The 19735-nt window shown below is 46.7% G+C and overlaps 1 protein-coding gene across 1 annotated transcript; it reads right to left on the bottom strand.

Moving 5' to 3' along the window:
* Positions 1-1001: 1001 nt before the first annotated feature.
* LOC310684204 (uncharacterized protein) lies at positions 1002-12171 on the bottom strand. Its single transcript, XM_083454842.1, has 6 exons — positions 12053-12171; positions 10338-10841; positions 9669-9750; positions 7633-7715; positions 7212-7338; positions 1002-5051 (listed from the first exon to the last, which is right to left on the bottom strand). The coding sequence occupies exons 2-6, from the start codon at positions 10749-10751 to the stop codon at positions 2449-2451; spliced, it is 3309 nt and encodes a 1102-aa protein (XP_083310968.1). The 5' UTR covers positions 10752-10841; positions 12053-12171; the 3' UTR covers positions 1002-2448.
* Between the last annotated feature and the right edge of the window lie 7564 nt (positions 12172-19735).

The raw sequence follows: 19735 nt of genomic DNA on the forward strand, positions 1-19735 counted from the left end.
GGCCCAAGAGGCGCAGCAGGTCAGAGGGGGAAGATGCTGAGGTTGAGGAAGAAGAAGCAGTGTCACCAAGGGTCACACTGAGGAGATCAGCGAGGACAAGGAGACCTCCTGATCGGTATGAGGCTTCAGGTGTCTGGGTAGGTTCAGCTAGATATGAACCTGAGTCCTTTGAGGATATTCAGAGTTTACCTGAGGAAGAAGCAGCTGAGTGGCACAAGGCAATGGACAAAGAGTTGAAGTCCATGAAGGATCTAGGTGTGTTTTCACTCACTGAACTGCCACCAGGAAGACAGGCAGTAGGTTGCAGGTGGGTTTACCGTTTGAAACCCACAGAGACTGGACAGCCACAGTGTAGAGCAGAGGCTCAGAGAACGCTTGTAGCTTGTGAAGCACTGAGAGTTCGGAATGTGTGTCAAAGCGTTCAAGAAGGATTAGTAGCACTGAAATATTGTCCCTCTGCAAAGAACATAGCTGATGGCTTAACGAAGCCACTCTCCTTCCAGAGACGTGGAGAGTTTTGCGTAGGTTTAGGTTTGGGACGACCAAGGGTCGATTCTACCCTCCGATCCGAGGCAAGAGGGGGTGTTGGGAGCAGTAATGAGTTAAACTGCTATGCCTCGGCTCTAAAGGGGAGGGATTTCCTGGGACGTCAGCCAGGAAATGTCGTGAGCAGACTGGAATGTTCTTTGTGTTCTGTGAAAGCGAAAGTGTCAGTGTGTAAGCTGCCAGCTCGATGAGAGGAGCTGGGAAAGATGCAGCTGAGCTCTGATGGTTTTTTGCCAATGTTATCGGAGCAATAAAAGACTTAAAGGAAAGAATCTGCCTTTCTCATTACTCAAGCCTTTATCACACGTATGCTGCGCTTATTCTGCTAAGGTGTTTTACAACAGAGTTTCACGCGGCGGAAGCGTGCCGGACTTCAAAGGGGGCCATAAATCTGTCTGGGAAGATTTATTGGCAGCACCGGACTAATTATCCTAACAAAATATATTCAGAGTCAGTGATTTCATGCTCTTTATTGCAGCTTGTAAAACAGTGATTTGATTGCCCCCCAAACCTCAGGTTTTTATATACATTATTTACACGAGTCCAGTCTAACTGGCTGATTCTGCTTCCCTCCTGGAGCCTGATTGGTCTTTTCCTGCAAGCCAATCAGTTGTTGCATTCTAGGAACCTACTTGCCTGTTGTTCTAGGATCCAAGCTTCGTACATAACTTTCTCCTTCCTCCGTGTCCCCAATTCTTAAATAGGCTTTATTTCAAAACAGGGTGGGGGGTAGAGATGGCTTAATCTTCCAAACAACCCTTTATCCATTAGTTAGTAGACAAGCTTCCCAGTGCAAGGAGAGGAAAGCAGACCTCTGAGCCCAACCTGCCCCCCCCCCAAATTCTGCCCGCATGCCTTGAGGCCCCAAGATGGGCGGAGGAAGGCCTGGGGGGCAGCTGCTGGCTGGGACTTTGATTGGGGCAGGGTGGGGCACAGGGAGAGGGAGACAGGAAGACCGGCCAGGGGGTGGCACTGGGGGGATTTATTCACATTGGTTTTCTACCCCAGAACCACCACCCCCAGCTGTGAGGAGGGTGGCGCCTCCTCCATGAATTCCTCTTCCACTCCCAGCCACTCCGCTCAAACCTTTGCTAAAATCCTGCTCTCCTCCCTCCTCTCCGTCTCAGAGGCTGGGCTTTCTGTCTCATCTCAAGGACCGCCAAAGCGCCCGCAGTTGCCTCTTATCTCCCACCCAAACCGTCCACATCAATCCTAAGCGTCTCCTGTTCTGATTTCCATTTTTTGTCTTCCAGCTTTTCAGACTTCTCCTCCCTTCCTTTCATGGAGACATCTAGTGCTTCTGTTTTCTTTGTCAGTGTCTCTGCTTTAGTGGTCAAATTTGTCACCATTTCACTATTTCTCTCAATTCGGGCTAATAGCTTCTCCAAATTTTCCTTCATCTCTTTAGTCAGATTCTGTTTCCTGCATTTTTCCTGTTCTCCCTCTTCCTTCTAGCCTGATACCCAACACACATAAGCTGTCTTACATAAAATCCAATTTCTGAAATTAAGATTCGAATTAAACAAATAAACCAAATAATTACTTGAAGAGATGAACCATAAAAATGAAAAAAAGAAAGTGTCAAAGAAGACATAGCAAATTAGATGTCCAGGTAAGAGTGGTTGACTGGCAGGAATCCAATTCTCTTTAAGGGGCTCAGAGTAGAATAAATATTTTCCTTCAAAAAGAAACAAGCTTGTCGAAATGTGTCCTGATTTTGGCTTTTTCAGCCAGCTCTCAGTCTTTCTAAAAGGTCCAATTTTTTAAAAAAGAGCTTTGAAAATGAGACCAGACTTTCAAAACTCCTTCCAATTACACACTTGGCACTGATATGCTTCCTCCCCTGTATGTATTCTTTGATGAAATGAGATTTCCTTTTTGACTGAAGCTCTTTCCACATTCCTAACACTGATCTGACTCCTCTGCTGTGTGTAATTTTTGATGGGCAGTGAGACCTACTTTCCTGGTGAAGCTCTTTCCACATTCCAGGCACTGAAAGTGGTTTTCTCTTGTATGAAGTCTTTGATGGGAAGTGAAGCTTATTTTCCAGGTGAAGCTCTTTCCACATTCCGGACACTGATAGGGTTTCTCCCCTGTATGAATTCTTTGATGGGAAGTGAGTGTGGAGCTGTTAATGAATCTCTTTCCACATTCCAAGCACTGATACGGTTTCTCCCCTGTATGGATTTTTTTATGGAAAGCAAAACTTTGTTTCCAGCTGAAGCTCTTTCCACACTCCAAGCACTGATAGGGTTTCTCCCCTGTATGAATTCTTTGATGGGAAGTGAGATCATAGCTGTTATTGAAATTCTTTCCACATTCCATGCACTGATAGGGGTTATCCCCTGTATGAATCCTTTGATGGGAAGTGAGCTTGGCCCTCTGACTGAAGCTCTTTCCACATTCTACACACTGATAGGGTTTCTCCCCTGTATGAATTCTTTGATGGGAAGTGAGTGTGGAGCTGTTAATGAATCTCTTTCCACATTCCAAGCACTGATACGGTTTCTCCCCTGTATGGATTTTTTTATGGAAAGCAAAACTTTGTTTCCAGCTGAAGCTCTTTCCACACTCCAAGCACTGATAGGGTTTCTCCCCTGTATGAATTCTTTGATGGGAAGTGAGATCATAGCTGTTATTGAAATTCTTTCCACATTCCATGCACTGATGGGGATTATCCCCTGTATGAATCCTTTGATGGGAAATGAGCTTGGACCTCTGACTGAAGCTCCTTCCACATTCCATGCACTGATAGGGTTTCTCCCCTGTATGAATTCTACGATGGGAAGTCAGACTATAGTTGCGACTGAAGCTCTTTCCACACGCAAAGCAGTGATATGGTTTCTCCCCTTTATGAATTCTTTGATGGACAGTGAGACTTTCTTTCCGGGTGAAGCTCTTTCCACATTCCAAGCACTGATAGGGTTTCTCCCCTGTATGAATCCTTTCATGGGAAGTGAGCTTGGCCCTCTTACTGAAGCTCTTTCCACATTCCACGCAATGAAAAGGTTTCTCCCCTGTATGAATCCTTTGATGGGAAGTGAAACTGCTTTTTTGACTGAAGCTCTTTCCACATTCCACGCACTGATAGGGTTTTCCCCCTGTATGAATCCTTTGATGGGAAGTGAGATGGGCCCTCAGATTGAAGTTCTTTCCACATTCCACGCACTGAAAGGGTTTCTCCCCTGTATGAATCCTTTGATGGGAAGTGAAACTGCTCTTTTGACTGAAGCTCTTTCCACATTCCAAGCACTGATAGGGTTTCTCCCCTGTATGAATTCTTTGATGGACAGTGAGACTTTGTTTCCTGGCGAAGCCCTTTCCACATTCCAAGCACTGATAGGGTGTCTCCCTTGAATGAATTCTACAATGGGAAGTCAGACTATAGCTGTGACTGAAGTTCTTTCCACACGCAAAGCAGTGATAGGGTTTCTGTTTTGTATGAATTCTTTGATGGGTAGTGAAAATTATTTTCCTGGTGAATCTCTTTCCACATTCCAAGCAGTGATATGGTTCCTCCCCTTTATGATTTCTCTGATGGACAGTTAGACTTTCTTTCCAGGTGAATCTCTTTCCACATTCCAAGCACTGATACGGTTTCTCCCCTTTATGATTTCTTTTATGAACAGTTAGACTTTCTTTCCTGGTGAAGCTCTTTCCACATTCCACACACTGATAGGGTTTCTCCCCTGTATGAATCCTTTGATGGGAAGTGAAACTGCTTTTTTGCCTGAAGCTCTTTCCACATTCCACACACTGATATGGTTTCTCCCCTGTATGAATTCTATGATGGGAAGTGAGATGGGCCCTCTGACTGAAGCTCTTTCCACATTCCACGCACTGATAGGGTTTCTCCCCTGTATGAATCCTTTGATGGGAAGTGAAATGGGCACTCCGAGTGAAGCTCTTTCCACATTCCACGCACTGATAGGGTTTCTCCCCTGTATGAATCCTTTGATGGGAAGTGAGCTTAGCCCTCTGATTGAAGCTCTTTCCGCATTCCAAGCACTGATAGGGTTTCTTCCCTGTATGAATCCTTTGATGGGAAGTGAGCTTAGCCCTCTGATTGAAGCTCTTTCCACACTCTAAGCAGTGATAGGGTTTTTCCCCTGTATGAATCCTTTGATGTGCAGTGAGATGGGAGCCCTGACTGAAGCTCTTTCCACATTCCATGCAGTGATATGGTTTCTCTCCTGTATGAATTCTACGATGGGAAGTGAGATTGTGGCTGTGACTGAAGCTCTTTCCACACTCCAAGCAATGATAGGGTTTCTCTTTTGTATGAATTCTTTGATGGGCAGCAAAACTCTGTTTCCAGGTGAAGCTTTTCCCACATTCCAAGCACTGATAGTGTTTCTTCTCAAGGGGATTTCTGTGATGGGAAGTGGAATGGGAGCTCTGACTGAAGCCCTCTCCACAGTCTGAATCCTGATATGTGTCCTCCACTGTGTGGATTTCGTTGTGGTCTCCCTTGTTCTTCATTTCCAATTCATCACCACCTGAAACTAAGAGGCAAACGGATTAGAGTCTCGGGAAGAAGTTCAGTCCCAAATTATGAAACAATGCTAATTAATGCTTGGAACAGAGGAAGAACTGAAGGGAGTTAGATGTTATAACGTTCCTTTTGTTCTGTAAAAACATCTAGTTTTGTATACAAATCAAGTTGAATATTAGATATTTTCTCTCTCAGGTTTTTAAAAGTACAGCTTAACCTGGTAACGTCATTTTGTTCCAATTTAAATATGAATCTGTACTATCTTCATAAATAAAATGTGCTTTTATTGAAAAAGGTGGCCAATGCGGGAAAGTTCGCTGTTAAAATTAAGATATACCGTATTTTTTGCTCTATAAGGCTCACTTTTTCCCTCTTAAAAAGCAAGGGGAAATGTGTGTGCGTCTTATGGAGCGAATGCAGGCTGCGCAGCTATCCCAGAAGCCAGAACAGCAAGAGGGATCCCTCTTGCTGTTCTGGCTTCTGAGATTCAGAATATTTTTTTTCTTGTTTTCCTCCTCCAAAAATTAGGTGCGTCTTGTGGTCTGGTGCGTCTTATAGAGCGAAAAATACGGTATTCAATATGCTAAGTTGTTCAGTATGCAGTTATAAATCTAAACAAATTTTAAGAGCTGGAGAAATATTTGGGAACATTCACTCTGGACTGACTTGGTCATAGTCAGCTGCCTTGTGGTGGGCGATGTAAGAGTAGGGGAATAAAAATGGCAAACATGAACTTCTTGTCATGTGACAAAAACACATGAGAGCAGAAGCAGCAAAGCAGGCTGGGAAGTGCTGGGACTGCACAATCATTTGGGCCTACTAAAGTTATTCAGGCCTAACTGCTAACTGTTGAGTCACTCTGACATGTGACTTAGCAGCCATTTTCTCTGTGTGTTCTCTGAAAGATTTCAGTCAGTCACTCCGCCTCAGTTGTGAGCAGAGTCAGTATGGAATCTCAGTCAAACTGTTTGGAACATGAAGAAGTTTATTTTAACTCAGTAAAGCTCTTATTCTTTAAAACTCTGCATTATTAATTTACGCTGCACGTCACTTCTATGTGCTGAAAAACACTTTTCATATATTGAACAAATGTGTGTAGCAGCTGCCAAATTTAAATTTCTTTAGTGGCTAAACATTTAATGATGATGTGCATCACCTTAAACCAATTTGGATGTTTTCTTAAATTCTCGACATCACAGAATGCAGCAGAAACTTGTCATATCGGTATTATTATTATTATTCAAGTTTCCTTACAATGGCACCTCGGTTTACATAAGCTTCAGGTTACAGACTCCGCTAACCGAGAAATAGTACCTTGGGTTAAGAACTTTGCTTCAGGATGAGAACAGAAGTCATGCAGCAGCAGCGTAGCAGCAGCAGGAGGCCCCATGAGCGAAAGTGGTGCTTCAGGTGAAGAACAGTTTCAGGTTAAGAACAGACCTCCAGAACGAATAAAATTCTTAACCCAAAGTACCACTGTACTTCAATATTACATTACTGCAAGAAGTTACAGGGGACGAGGCAGGGGGCCTTCTCGGTAGGGGCACCCACCCTGTGGAACGCCCTCCCAACAGATGTCAAGGAAATAACTGTGCAACTTTTAGAGGACTTCTGGAGGCACCTCTGTATTGGGAAGTTTTTAATGTTTGATGTTTTATTATGTTTTTCTATTTGTTTGCTGGGGCAACCCAGTCAGATGCGCAGGGTAAAAATAATAAAATTATCATTATTGTTACTACAGGGTTCACTGCCTGAGATTCAAAAAGCCTGGCTGTGTTTTGGGATGGAGTTTGTTTGGTTCAGTCTTGGAATCTGTGCCATCTCCAATGTCAAGCGACTCTTTGGTCAACCAGAGAGAGACAGAAGCAAGAACAAAAGCAGGAAACGTGACTGAAGCTACTTCAACATCCCAAATCACTCTGAATCCTACATTTAAGAAGGCCTGGGCAGTTCAGACAGCCTGATCGAGGTTTTAAACAGCAGAACTGGAGGAAGAATATTCACAGGGAAAACAATCAATAGCCATCCATCGAAGGTTTGCTGTGGGAGTGTTAACATCCCAGGTGCTGTGGGTGGCACTGTTGAGCCCCATCGAAATATCAGAGGTTCGTCACATAGAGAGATGTCTTGAATTACAAAACAGATAGGATGATCCAATAGGGAGCCTTACCGAGAGAGTCCAAGATCCCACGATTCTCCTCCATGACTTCCTTATGGAGAGCTCTCTGGTCAGGATCCAGCAACGCCCACTCCTCGTCTGTGAAATGGACAGCCACATCTTCAAAGCAGACTGGACCCTAACAGAAAAGGAAAAAGGCTGTCCTCTTAGAGAACATTCACGTGGCTCTGTTGTTTTCTACAGCGGCCAGACCCCTCTCTGCCTTCCTCATCCCTCTCTCCTGCTGCAGCTTCTGCCTCGGAGTCTGGGCTGCTCTCTGCCACAGACTCCCTCTGCTCCCTGAGCCCTCTTCCCTCTCCAGCTTCAGACCCCTCCTCCTCCTCCTCCTCTTCTCTGGCTCCTCCCACCATTCCTCTGCATCCAGCCAGTCTGCATCCAAGCAGTCCTTCCCCACAAGGCTCCTTCCCCCTACCTGATTTGGGTCCACAGCTGCTGCCTCCCCTCCACCACCATGAAAAGATGAAGGAGCAGGTCTTGGTGGCATCATTCCGTCACCTGGGAGAGACCAAGGTAAGTGGAAACCGTGAGCGCCTGCTTCTCTCAGAGGTGAAACAGTGCATCTCTAAGTACAGATGGGGCTTGTCCAAGTCTCCCCTGCTAGCTTCCGGTTCCGCTCTGCTTTAATGGAGGCAGCGGGAGATCGTTGGCAAAGGAAAAACAAGGATGACTGAGGGTAATTCTCCTTGCAAGCTTCCCCCAGGGACAGGGGGGAACGGGCTTCACTCCCAGTTTGTCTCGGTACCAGGTTCTGGCTCTAGCATGGATTGCGGGAGGCAGGGAGGCGCTGAGTGCAAAAGCCCTTCGCCTGCCGAAACCCTCCTTCGCTGCCATTAAGAAGCAGAGGTTCTCCTGTCAATCAGAGCTCAATTTGGACTAATGTACAGGCATTGCTGGAAGAGAGGAGATCATAAACTGTGGAATTGAACCAGCTGCAAGGTCTTTCAGGTTTGAATTTGAGAGTAGACTTCATTTGGTGCAAAAGGTGGGGGGGGGGAGCCTATGGCTTCTTTATACGAAGTTTTCTTCTCTACATTAATGACTTGGCAACCCACCACTGAATGCTAGTTCAAATTATATATGTACAGGTGAGCAGGGATGAAACTGGATTACAGATATGGAAAGGAAAAAGGGAGGGAAGCTCTATTTTGCAAAAGGTTTACGATGGAAAATTAGAGCTAACTCTTCCCTGTAGGGTATTGCTTTCCTTCAGATGCTGCGTAGGTTGTATTTCTGTACATTCCCTTCTAAGCTACCCTGGCACCGCTACCCTACACTTCCCCATCCTTTATTATATACAGACTGAACTGATTAATGCTAAAAGGACTTGGAATTTAATTTAATTGGATAAATGCGCATTTATCTTAGGCCAGACAGAGGGATGTAAGGACTCTGAAAGTTGTGTAGGAGCTGATAAGGTTCATTACTGAGTCATTTGCAGTTTGACCGATCCCTTTCCTTCCTAGGCGGAGAAGAAAAATGGCAAAAAGAGGTTATGTATTGGGACAGTGTGATTTTTGAAGCTGCTGTTAAAGTTGCCAAACAACGAAGCACAGGACAGAGCGATGGAGAATTTCTGAAACCACAATGGGATATTTGCTCCGTCCAAGGAATGATGGAGAACAGCAACAACCAGGAAAAGATAGACAGAACATTTTACAAGGACGGGGAAAAACATCACGAACAGAAAGATTGCCACACATGGGAAGAGTAAGGATATCGCTGGAGTGCCTCACTTGTAGTTTTATATATTATTTGATGTTTCAATACGAATGGAAGTCATTAATATTGCAGTTGTTGTATAAAGGATTGTTATCTTGACAGGAGTATAATTGAAATTAATAAGATTTTGGAATGCAGAAATCAAGAAAATCATCAAACCATCGGTTTTAGCATGCGGGGGCCACCTATATTATATAATTTTGTATCTTAAAGATTGGTATTAGAATCATAGAATCATAGAATCCTAGAGTTGGAAGAGACCACAAGGGCCATCGAGTCCAACCCCCCTGCCAAGCAGGAAACACCATCAGAGCACTCCTGACATATGGTTGTCAAGCCTCTGCTTAAAGACCTCCAAAGAAGGAGACTCCACCACACTCCTTGGCAGCAAATTCCACTGTCAAACAGCTCTTACTGTCAGGAAGTTCTTCCTAATGTTTAGTAATTGTATTGTAATAAGTAATTGTATTGTAATTTTGCATTGTTATAAGGAGGCTATTATTAAACTGTAATTGTAAACTAATCAAATTACTATCATAAACATCTCCCCTGCTGAGTACATTTGGACATTTGTACCCATTTCATATAATAGTTGTGCAAAAATACATCTCTCCCCCCCCCGCCTGGGCTCCAGGTGTCTTCCCCCAAAAGATGTAAAGAACTCACAGATTAGTTTCAAAACCAAGAGTATGTGACAAAACGGGGGAGAAAACACTCCTTCCTCCTTACCCAGAGGCCTCACTCTGGCGTCCTGCGGAGTCTTCTCTGCCTCAGAAGAATCAAGACCCATTTCTGCAAAAAGATTCTTCCTCTGAAGGAGCAACAAGGATTCAAAACAGAGAATGGGGAGAAGGGTTAGAGAAGGAATGGCAGAGGAAAGCGCCTTCGGGGACAGAGGTGAAAGCTGCTTCCTGCTTCTGCTAGACTGGTGTCTGGGGTTGGCTGCCAGGACCATGAAACATTGGTCCTCAAGGATCTTCACTGGCTCCCAGAACGTTTCCCAGCACAATTCAAAGTGTTGGCCTCAAAGGCCCAGTATACCCACAGGAGCGTCTCCATGAACTGAGGTCCAGTTCCGAGGGTCTTCTGCTGATTCCCTCACTGTGATAAGTGAAGTTACAGGGAACCAGGCAGAAGACCTTCTCCACAGTGGCCCCCACCCTGGGGAATGCCCTCCCATCAGGTGATAAGGAAATAAGAAAATGCATAACTTTTAGAAGACATCTGATGTCTTCTTATGCTTTTATATGTGCTGGAAGGCACCCAGCCACATGGGTGTGATAAATAATAATAATAATAAGCTTTCCAAAAAAGGATGGGCCATTAGGAAATGATTTGGGAATACTCTCCCTCCTCTTTGGAGCCCCTTGGGAGGATCCAGAGGAAAGTCTCTCTCACCTGCTGCTCTGCCTGCTTCCTCTCCTCTGCCTGACTCAGGAGGAAACCTTCGGCCAGGGCCACCGCCTGGGAACTGGTCTCCGCTCCACATTCCCTCACCCAGCTCTCCATCTCCGGAGGAAGGACAGCCAGGAACTGCTCCAAGATCACCAGGTCCAGCATCTCAGCTTTCGTGTGCCTTTCTGGCTTCAACCACTGATGGTCAAGGTGGTAGAATTGGCTGCAAACCTCTCGGGGTCCTTTGGCCTCCTGGTAGCAGAACTGCCTGAGCTGCTGGCTCTGCACCTCTGAGCAAAGGGTGTCCTCCTCACCCAGTTCCTTCCTCACAGTGTTTTCCCAGAATCCTCCACTGCTCCCCCTTTCCATGGCATGGCCTCTTCCTGCTTCAGGGCCAGCTGAGTCTTGCTCATCCATCTGGGCTCTCCGGAAGTCTCCAAGATATCGGAAGGAGCCCCTTGGTCCTCTGCCAAGTTCTGTGTGTCCTAATGCAAGCTGCAGCAAATCCTATGAATCAAACACACTATTCTATTGTAAGATCAAAGCACAGCCAAGAGAAGAAGAATGTTCCCTGAGCAAGTGTAGGGAGAGAAGGAGGAGGAAGAAGTCATAACTGTGAATGACAAGTGAGTCATTTATATGACGTGTAATCTGGAGTCAGGGCAATAGTGGGGGTCCCTCCCAACGCCACTTCAGTCCAGAGCTTCGCCCCAAGCCAGCCATATCTGCTTGGGTGGCTTGGTGAGCAGCAGGGCCCATGTCTAGCTCCAGCCACCGTCCCTTGGGGACTTCCTGCTCTGGATCCGAGGGGAGGGTGGCCAGGCCCTCTGGGTGGAACTGCCCTGGAAGACGCCTCGGAAACTGGACTTTCCGTCAAATAAAGAATTAGGAAGGGGAAATGGCCGACATACAGAGATTTGTTAATAGAGAGAGAAGGGAAGCTTCATGGTATTTCCCTCCTAATATACTTCTCTCTCATAATAATGCCCCTCCTAATATACTTCTGCCTCACAATTATGTCCCTCTTAATCTCCTTCTCCCTCACAATCATGTCCCTCTTAATCTCCTTCTCCCTCATAATAATGTCCCCCTTAATATCCTTCTCCCTCATAATAATGTCCCTCTTAATCTCCTTCTCCCTCATGTCCCTCTTAATCTCCTTCTCCCTCATAATAATGTCCCTCTTAATCTCCTTCTCCCTCATAATAATGTCCCTCTTAATCTCCTTCTCCCTCATGTCCCTCTTAATTCACTTCTCCCTCACAATAATGTCCCTCTTAATATCCTTCTCCCTCACAATAATGTCCCTCTTAATGCACTTCTCCCTCATAATAATTTCCCTCTTAATATACTTCTCCCTCACAATTATGTCCCTCTTAATACACTTCTCCCTCACAATAATTTCCCTCTTAATCTCCTTCTCCCTCATGTCCCTCTTAATATACTTCTCCCTCATGTCCCTCTTAATATACTTCTTCCTCATAATAATGTCCCTCTTAATCTCCTTCTCCCTCACAATAATGTCCCTCTTAATCTCCTTCTCCCTCACAATAATGTCCCTCCGAATGTCCTTCTCCCTCCTCACTGTCTTCCCGTCCCGCCTCCCTGGCCTGAGGTCCCTCTGCCTCCCTCCCGGACCCCCCAGCCTCTCTTCCCTCCCCTTCCCGCCTCCCCCCGGGGCAGGGAGTTCCCCAGGCTTCCCCCGAGAGGAGACCCACCACAGCCCGGCAGGCGAAGGCCAGGCCGGAAGGGACGTCAGAGGGGAGGAGGAGGAGGAGCGGCCCGCCTCCCTTTCCTGTCCTCTCTAGGAAGCCAGCTCGGCGCCCCTTAACCCTTCTCTCTCCCTGCCGAGGAGCCCGGGGCGTCGCGCAGGCGCGGGGGGGGGGGGAGGAAGGCGGACCCCGAACCCGGGCCTGGGCGCGTGTGCGTGTGAAGGGGGAACCCGTGTCCCGGAGGAGGAGCCCGTCTCTCTGCCCGGGGCTGGGAAGGGGCGTCTGGGCGGGGGAGAGGGGGGTCTTGGGGGGGGCAGATGGGGGACCCGGGGGTGTCTCTTCTGGGGGGGGGGGCGAGTCTCTCTTGGGGGCTGCGGGGCAGAGAGCCCTGTCCCAGCAAGAGGGGGTCCCGGGGGGGGGCTGAGGGAGCAGCTGGAGGGGGGAGACGTGGCTGGGGGGGCCACTCTGTGTTGTCCCATCTGCTGCTTTGGGTCTGTATTTCAGCCATAAATATCTTCTCTGTTAGTGACGTCGCCTTGGAAGCAGCACAGGAGCAGCCGAGGGGATTTTCCTAGGAAGCCTTTTATTCCCCCTCCGGTGACATTGCTATAAGTTTGTGGGTGCCCAACCCCCGCAAAATACCTCCATTTCATAAATGTGGGAATTGGATTTAGACTTGGGTTGCCAACACCGGGTGCCAGACGCGTGTGGATTAAACGGTGTGTTTGAGGCTCCTCATCCTCTGGAATCAGCGTGTCTTCACAGCTCCTTCAACCAGGCCAGGAAGGACGCCTGGATCCAGAATTGGCCCCCCAGTCCCTGAGGGCCTCATGGTTGAAACCGTCTTTAGGGAAGACAATCTTACTCGGCTAGGAGGGACGCCAGAGAAGAAGGCTTGCCAGGTGTCCTCTTTCCCCAGGACACGTCCTCCTTTTCAGGGGTAAAAATTCTGTCCAGGTGGATTTTTGGGTCAAAATGTCTCTGGCCCTGGATCTAGGGCTGTTTTTCAATGTCCCAACGCTGCCTGGCCCTGGTCCCTCCAAATGATCTTGTCTGGCTGGTCTTTCTTCACCCAGTCATGTCAAGGACCAGCAGGGGGGCTAAAGGGGGAATAAATGGAGGACAATATCCCTGTCCCCCCAGAAAAGCTCTTCTTGCTCTTTTCGTGGAGGGTCTAGGCCCCTCTTGAAGGACCTTTGCCTTGCTCCAATCAGGTTGTATATTTCCACCCCTTGGGACGGGACCCAAATAGTTTACTTGCCTCATAGCAAACTGGCATTTTGAAGCTTTGACCATTAGGCCTGCACACCATCAGCTTTTACAGTGGTACCTCAGGTTAAGTACTTAATTCGCTCTGGAGGTCCGTTCGTAACCTGAAACTGTTCTGGGGCCTCCTGCTGCCGCCGGAACATGATTTCTGTTCTCATCCTGAAGCAAAGTTCTTAACCTGAGGTACTATTTCTGGGTTAGCGGAGTCTGTAACCTGAGGTACCACTGTACATACTTTACATTTGCTGAGGCAAAATCTCCAACCCCCCCAACATTGCTTGCGGCAGTTCTGCCCTCGCCTTAATCTCCATTTTTAAAGGAAGCCTCATCATCTCTAATTCAATATATTAGGATTCTCCTCAGACGCAGCAGCTGGGTCATCCTGAGTCTCTTTGGCTTGGCGCTGGCTGGTCATTTTCTGACAGGATTTTTTTCTCTTTTTAATCAAAGAACTTCACTACTTTATTAAACTGGTTGTTCTGTGTCTCTGGGTACGTTTCCGTGTGGGCTTTAACTTTGTATGCCACCCCTGCCCCCGATTAATATGCCATGACGCAAGGGCTCTTTTCCCCCTGGCAGCCTTGGGCCCGTTCTCTCTCTTAAATATAGTGCACCCACCTCACACAATACAATTCCCACAAATGCCCTCCAACTACCTCAGATTATCTTGTGGGGGACTCGCGTGAGGTAAAACTTACTAATTGGGAGTCTCAGGCAGGATTTCTTCAAATAAACATTAACGATTTTATTTAACAAGGAAGTTTATGACACGAGTGGATAAAACGTAGGATATTTCAGTTTACAATGTTATTTCCCTTCAAGGTTTTCCCAGTTGTTTCACACTTAAGACTTTGGCTCTTAACAAGGTGGCACTTTCTGCCAGTTACCCTACTCCCGAGGTACTCCAAGCAAAAGACCCAAGGGATCTCTGGTTTGGGAGTCTTCTCTTTCTAGAAGGATCTCTCCCCTCCTGACTGGGATGAGACCTCAGCAGCCAGTCTCTTTCCAGCTCCTCCTCCTTCTCCTGGCTCAGCCTCCCAGTTCATTCCTGGCCTGATTTACTCTCCCAGGACACCACACACTGTCCTTCCCACTAAGCTCAGAGACTCCTTTCTCTAGCTGGTGATCTTTTCCTCAGAGTGGATGTTTCCACCCAGAACCAGCTCCTCTCACTCCCCATCTTCCCCACCTCCCTCCAAAGCTCCTAGCCATGGGGTCAAATGGGCCCAGGTCTCCCTCCTCCAGCTCCAGGGCTCTTAGTCCATCCGCTAAACCAGTTTTTTTTTTTTTTAATAATAATAATTTTTATTAAATTTTTCATTTTACAAATTCGCCTTATCAAACATTATTCACAAATTTCAGCTTTTTGGACTTCCACCAGCTTCTCCAACAATCATCCATATTTTCTATTTTTACGCATTCTCTACATTTAATATTGCCATTTAATATTATCTTTTCAGTTCTATTTCTATTTTACAATACATCTTTAACTTTCACAAGCCTCTTTAAATCCCACTAGCGTTGTCTGTTCGTCGCATATGCTTTTCAGATAATCTGTAAACTTTCCCCAGTCCTCGATGAACTTGTGATCCCGTTGATATCTAATCTTCCCAGTCAATTTGTCCAATTCTGCATAGTCCATAAGTTTCATTCTCCACTCTTCAAGGGTCGGTAACTCCTCGTTTCCATTTTTGGGCCATTAATATTCTTGCCGCTGTTACTGCGTATTGAAAAAGTTTGTAGTCCCTTCTATTTATCTCTCTTCCTATTATTCCTAACAAAAAGGCTTCTGGTTTCTTTACAAATGTATATTTAAACATCTTCTTCAACTCATTGTATATCATTTCCCAGAAACCCTTTACCTTCTTACATTCCCACCACATATGGAAAAAATATCCTTCTTTTTCTTTACATTTCCAACACTTATTACATGTTTTAAACATTTTTGCTAACTTAACCGGTGTTATATACCATCTATATACCATTTTCATAATATTTTCCTTTAACGCCGTGCATGCAGTAAATTTCATATTTTCATTCCATACTTTTTCCCAGTCAGCCAATTTTATATTATAACCAAAGTCTCTGGCCCAATGTATCATAACCAACTTTACCTCCTCATCCATCGTTTGCCATTCCAACAACATTTTATACATTTTTGACATTATCTTATAATCATTATTTATTATCTCTGTTTCAAATTTCGATTCTTTTTCTGTATATCCACTCTCTTTTAAGTCCTTTTAAAACATTTCATTTACCTGAAAATAATGCAACCAATCAAACACATGTTCTTTTACTTGTTCATATGGCTTCATTTTCCATTTCCCCCCTTCTTTAATTATTAAATCTCCGTAAGTAATCCAATTCCCTCTCATATTAGTTTTCTTTACACTCATCACCTCTAATGGAGACAACCAGTGTGGAACTTTGGGTTCTAATATATTTTTATACCTATCCCATATTTCTATTATGGAACTCCTGAAGATATGATTCTCAAAGCCCTTACTGGGATCGATTTCTCTGTCTTTTCCCCTCACAGTTACAAAGAGAACCTTCAAAGTTCCAAATTTAAACCCTCTGTCCCCCCTTTTAACTTGGATTCTTCTTAAGATACTTTATATCTTCTAAAAGGTTAGTTTTTAGCAAGTCAAAAGGGGAAAAGAAACAATAGCTGCTAGCGGCAACTCACTTCTCTTTTCGGCTTTGCTTTTATAATGCGTTCAAACTGATTGCAGATGACAGCTGATCTCGTATTTATATATTTCTCATCCGGCTCCTTCCTGATGTTGAATCCACTTCTTTTTAAGCAATTTAGGTCCGAATTTCTTCAATCGAGAATTAAGAGCTCCCCCTGCAAGCTCGGGGCTTCGTTTCCCGGAGGTAGCTATGGCTTCCCTTCAGCCCGCTCTCCCTCCCCACCGCACTCTTCGCTCCTCTTGGGAGTTACCTGGCGGCCGGGTGGTCTGCGTTTCGGCTTCCGCGGGAACCTGAGTGTCTGGACACCCTCCAGACACTACTTCTGGGGGCCACTGCGCCCTGTGACACCCCTAAATCCTCCAAAAAACCCGGGATTCTCCGCTCGGAAAAATCCCCGCTTGTGACAGGGTCGCTCTCAACCGGAAGTCCCGCTAAACCACAGTTAGGGTGGGTGTAGGATATTCTCCTAGGTGCCCCAACCTGCCACTTCTCCATGTTGTTTTCTGATAGATCAAGACGCACGGCAAGGATGTTGCCCGGGTGTTGCCCTGAGCTTATTGCAGCCTGATGCCAACAAGCAGGCGTGTGTGTCCTGCTTGCTTATGGGAAGCAAGACAGGCCCAGTGACTGAAGCTCTTTCCACACTCTTTGCACTGAAATCATTGACCCCCACTGGGAAGTCTTTCATGGATCATGAGTTTGGCCTTCTCAATTAACCTCTTTCCACATTTCAAGCACTGATAGGGTTTCTCCCCTGATGATGACAGAAGCTACTTCAACTTCCTGAATCACTTTGAAGATACATTTAAGAAGGCCTGGGCAGTTTAGAGGAGCCTGAAAAAATAATGGGGGGGCCTTATTTGCCCTGGAGGATCTTCCCCCCTGCTCAGCACCTTGCACCTCTGGTGGCCCTGCCCCTATGAGGGGATGAGGGGCTGCTGATGGATGGAGCCTGAGGGGGAAGGAGAGCGGTCAGCGCTCCTCCTCCTCCTCCTGTGCATCTGGCCAGAGCCATGGCTGATTTCCTGAGGCCCTTCCTCTGCTTCTGCGCCCATGAAGGGGCCCTGATGGGAGGCTGTGGGGGCTGCAGACAGGCCAGCCCTTCAAGAGCAAAAGGGGGCCATCTTGGAGGGGGGTAGGCATAATATTAAGCCTTACTGAGAGAGTCCGAGATCCCCCGATTCTCCTCCATGACTTCCTTATGGAGGGCTCTCTGGTCAGGATCCAGCAACGCCCATTCCACGTCTGTGAAATGGACAGCTACATCTTCAAAGCACACTGGACCCTAAAAGAAAAAGGTTGTCCTCTTAGACAACATAAAGGTGAACTGTCACACTTCGTTGTTTTCTGCCTCTTAATTAATGTTCTGTATTAATTGGATTCTTTTTCTGCACATTTTATGGATGCATATTTTGATGTGTTAATGGAATTATTCGTTGTGTATTTTAATGAGGGGCATTAAGAAACTGGTGTTCTTCAAATCATTCTTCAGATCCTGTGCACAAACATTCCCGTTTGCCACATGGAAGGACCCCCTTCCTTCTGTCCCTCTGTGCTGTTCTGGCCGGGTGGGGAGGACCCTCCTGAAGCCCTATAGACATCTTCAATGTGCGCAGGGGAATGAGAGGGGGAAAGCCCCACTGTGGGACTGATGGGGTGAATCCTGGCCACTCTTTGGTATGCGGTGTGAACTGCTTAGAAGCCTATTTGAGCCTTCAACCTCCTTCCTGGGCGGTTCCTCCCACCATTCCTCTGTGTCCCCCAGTCCATGACATTCTCTCTCCCCACATGGCCCCTTCCTCCTACCTGCTCTGGGTCCACAGGGGCAGCTTCCCCTCCGCCACCAAGAAAAGATGGACAAGCAGGTCTTGCTGGCATCGTTCCGTCTCCTGCGAGAGAAGAAGGTAAGTGGGAAGCCAAGAGCGCATGCTTCACTCCGAAGGAAAACTACAGGTGCGCCTTCAGACAAGTAGGAGTTGCCACCTAAATGTGGACGTTTGTACCCATTTCACATACTAGAGTGCAAAAACACATCTCTCTTTCTCTGGGCTCTTGGTTCCCTGTGACTTCTCCAATAAGATGAAAAGAAATCACAGATTAGTTTCAAAATCCACAACTTGTGAGCAGACGGAGAAAGAACTCCTTCCTCCTTACCCAGAGGCCTCTCTCTGGAGTCCAAGGGAGTCTTCTCTGCCTCAGAGGAATCCAGACCCATTTCTGCTAACAGATCCTTCCCCTGAAAGAGCAACAAGGATTCAAAAGAGACAGTGGGGAAAAGGATTAGAAAAGGAGCAGCTGACGCAAGCACTTTAGGGCTGTCCAATATCATTCCTCGGATGCTTTCCAAAAAAGGATGGGCAAATTAGTAGAGAATTGGGGTATACTCTCCCTCCTCTTCTAGAGTTGGCTGCAAACCTCTTGGGGTCCTTTGGCCTCCTGGGAGCAGAACTGCCTGAGCTGCTGGCTCCACCTCTAAGCAAAGGGTGTCCTCCTGACCCGGGTTCTTCCTCAGTGTTTTCCCAGAATCCTCCGCTGCTCCCAGTTTCCAGGGCATGGCCTCTTCCTGCTTCAGGGCCAGCTGAGTCTTGCTCATCCATCTCTGTTCCCAGGAGATCGGAAGGAGTCCTTAGGTCTTCTGCCAAGTTCTGCCTGTCCTAATGAGAGGTGCCAGAGAATCCTGTAAAGCAAATGCATTCTTCTACTCCAAGATTGATACACAGTCAAGAGAAATGTTCCCTGGGCCAGCATGGATGAGTCTGAATCACAGCCCAGACTCGGAGTTCAAGCACTATATTCCCATATTCTGAAGACAGACTTCTGTCTTTGTTCTGAGGGCAACTCCCTCCCCCTTCAGAAGCATGGCTGCCTCCCACTGGGGGGCCTGGAGCCATCGCTAGCCCTCTGCTCCTCCCTGAATTGGCCTCATCCTCTTCTGAAGCCATCTCTTCCTCCTGTGGCAGGGAGTTCCATGGGTCTAACTGTTAAGTTGTGGGTGAACATATCAGACGACACAGTAATTCGTCAAACAGCTCTTGTTTATTCACAGGCCAGAACAGAACTGAACTGAAGGGTTCAGCCAGCCTTCTTATATAGAGCTCCACTACAACGCAACAGTAACCACTTTCTGTAACTATCCAATCAGTGAACATCACTTTCAATCCCTTATTTGCATATGTGGAACTGAGTGAAAACTATCTACAGTATCCCCCTGCTGGCCCAGGGTGAGAACTTCAGTACATAACACTAACTGCGCACTGCGAGATGGAAGGACTTTGTTTAGCACAGAGGCCAAGTTTTTATTTCTGCCTCCAGATATTTCCAGGGCTAAGGAACGTGGCTGATTCCTCAGTCCCATCAGGGTTCGTTTGCAGGCCCTTTTCTTCCTGACTCAGTGACCCCTCCCCAAAGTGTGACGTACTGGTTTCTTGTTCCTTTGTTGTTCAGTTGCTCTCTGCTTTCACAGAGAGAGGATTTTTTTTCTGTCTGCGTAGTAAGAAATGAAGCATAGCGATGTAGCTATGATAAATCTCATCACTTCTGCGTGCTGCTTTGGTTCTCTGCTGAATGGGGGATGTGCCTGGAGCCTTATCAGAGGCTCAGGTCATCAATCACGTCGGAGGCGATTCCGGAGGACTCGGCCAGAGGAGGATGAGCTTTATCAGCTTGGCCGAGCACAGGTTCCGACATTTTTGGCTTTGGGCCTAGAAGAACGGCAGAAAA

This window comes from Podarcis tiliguerta, assembly GCF_965153285.1.
Source record: "Podarcis tiliguerta genome assembly, chromosome: 8".
Lineage (NCBI taxonomy): Eukaryota > Metazoa > Chordata > Lepidosauria > Squamata > Lacertidae > Podarcis > Podarcis tiliguerta.